The 2,581-nt window shown below is 34.0% G+C and overlaps 1 protein-coding gene across 1 annotated transcript; it reads right to left on the reverse strand.

The window, feature by feature from the left end:
- Positions 1 to 789: 789 nt before the first annotated feature.
- Positions 790 to 1,140, reverse strand: LOC106477145 (SCAN domain-containing protein 3-like). The gene has a single exon (XM_013937738.1). It carries the CDS (start codon positions 1,138 to 1,140, stop codon positions 790 to 792), a length of 351 nt encoding a protein of 116 aa, XP_013793192.1.
- Positions 1,141 to 2,581: the final 1,441 nt, after the last annotated feature.

A 2,581-nucleotide genomic window follows, 5' to 3' on the forward strand; every position in this document is an offset into this window, starting at 1 on the left:
TACCAAAGAAAATTTTACTAAAGACTAAAAAAAGATAAGAAATAAGATTGCCTTTAGTGGGATGGATGTGATTGCTTAATTTGACTCAATAACGCATAACGTGACTTAATATTCGTCATTGCTGGTCTCAAAGCAATTTCGATGTTCATAAGACTGGAGCGGTATTTTGTTTTAATTGCCGTCAATAGGTGGTAACAAATGGCAGAAGAGTTGCCATCTCTAATTCTGACAGTATTGGAAATTTAGCTTTAACACCAAGCCAAAACGCGTTAAAATTTGTTCTTGAAAATTCAAGTGTGAGATTTGAATCACACGAAAGTTCTGGAAATTCTTCTTTAGCTTTCTTTAGCTAGAGATGTTTCACCTGCTCCATTTCCACCTTAAATGGTTTTTGGATCCAATGTAACTGATTATTGTCCAATTGCGGTTGGAAATATTCCCGGAAATGGTTTCCGAAGCATACCAAATGATCAGTTATGATCTGCTTAATCAAAACTCAACTTATTTTCAACAATAAAATCCTCTGTATATGAAAACATTTCAAATGAGTCATTTTCCACTTTGTTTCCACATGTTTATTTTTTTTCAGGAACGCTTGAATTTTAGATTTCAGAGTAAAAATATTCGTGTTCTCCCCTTCGTTGAGTTTCTCAAACACATCTGTATAACTTGCACAGCCAATTTTCATTGTGAAAAAAATCGGCTAAATCTGAGTTATTTTCAGACAGAATTAGTATTACTTCATTTTTTAACTCATAATAGCCGTCTCAAAGCTCGTCCCATTGACAGTCATAGCATTTCTGTATGCAGTAAAAGTGTGCTGAAATTGGATTCCATTTCGTCACATAAATTTGCAAAGAGGCGACTATTAAGTGCACGACTTTTAATAAAGTTGATAACTTTAACCGCACCTTCTAGTACCGCATTCAGATCTGCAGAAATTTTCTTAGCCGCTAATGCCTCTCGATGAATCATGCAATGAGTGAAAGAAGTAGGTCCATTGCTTGCAGATTTAACTTTAACTTGAAATCCAACTATTCTTCCTGTCATTGCCGCTGCACCGTCGGTACATACTCCAACACAGTTATTCCATTCTAGCCCTACTTCCTTGAAAAATTGCCTCACCCGTTGTACGTCCATCTAACAGAACAGTAAATCTTCGTGGACACTGTTATCGTAACAATACCTGACATATGTTGTGCCAAGTTTGTAATATCAGTCCATTCATTCAGCTGAATTGCAAACTTCGAACTTTCTTTAATTCTTCCAATAAGTTGCTCAAACTGGTCATTGCTAATTTTCAAAATTCGTCTACCCACAGTATCATTTGTCAGTGGAATTTTTCTTAATTCGTCCGCATATTTTTGCCCGTGAATAATTTCATTCATTATAACTGCCACTGGTAATACAAGTTCTTCGCCAATGGTGTGTGGTGTGTTAGCATTTGCAATTAAGTAAGAGGCTTCATAAGATGCTCTTAAGTACTTTTCATGAACCTTACAAGGGATTGCTATTGTTCATTTGATGATTTAATAGGAGGCATGTCTTGTATCATGATGTCTTTTTAATTTTGCAGGTTTCAGGCTTTCACTCGCCAAACATTCATTACAAATTAAGCAGACGGGTCGATGTTCATTATTTCTGGAAATAAAAGTAAATCCATATTGCAAAAGTGTTTAATTTTATTTCCTCTTATTTTTTTTGCGCGCGAATGCGTAATATCTGCGGTTTTATCTATCTGCAAATTCGTGTTACTGCTGGATGATCCCGGTACTGCAAGATCTATAGCTTCAGTATTATCTGCGGCTATTGACAAATTTAACCACTTATCCATGGACAAGATCTTTTCGATTTCACATAAATAAAAAAATTAAAATGCATGTCTTGACCAAGATCGCTATTAATAATTAAATAATATTGAAAGATCACAAAGACACTCTCGTCACAGAAACACGCATGATGCAACTAGCCTAAAACGTTCGCGGACGTGTTGAGGCAGCAGGGTTGCCAAAAGCCCTGAGAGAAAAGTTTTGTTTTTGAAAAAGTTGCAAATTCAATTCAAACGGTAACAATTTTTTTTTTGTCAAAATGTAACAAATATTGCTTTAAAAGCAAAAATCGAATAGAACGAAAGATATTACTAACCCTTTTTAGCTACCACAACCTTTTGCAAGTGTTGCAGTTATAATAATATAAAACTTATTACTCATTCTGACGTAATTTGCGAGTTTCCAATAATAAATAATCTCGAGTCTTAGTAATGATGTAATTTGTCAAAGATTGCAACGTATTTATAATCCATTATAAGTTTTATGGTGTTTATTACTAAAAAATAAAGAAATACGATTTTATTTACTGAAAATATACTACAAAGACGTAAAAAAGCAAATTCATAGAAATAAATAGTTAATACCACCGAGACATTTTAAAATATATAAGCACCATAAGGAGTACATTTTTGTATAGAGATAAAAAAAAACTAGTTACCTAATTATTTATGAAAAAAATAATAAATTTTCAAATGTTTCTGCGACCCCCCGACGGAGCGAGACCCCTAGTTTGACAATCCCTAACTTACAGT

The sequence above is a fragment of the Limulus polyphemus genome, unplaced genomic scaffold, assembly GCF_000517525.1.
Source record: "Limulus polyphemus unplaced genomic scaffold, Limulus_polyphemus-2.1.2 Scaffold12984, whole genome shotgun sequence".
Lineage (NCBI taxonomy): Eukaryota > Metazoa > Arthropoda > Merostomata > Xiphosura > Limulidae > Limulus > Limulus polyphemus.

Excerpts from the sequence above, each read along its gene's own strand:
- LOC106477145 (XM_013937738.1), bottom strand. The coding sequence starts at position 1,140 with ATGGACGTACAACGGGTGAGGCAATTTTTCAAGGAAGTAGGGCTAGAA.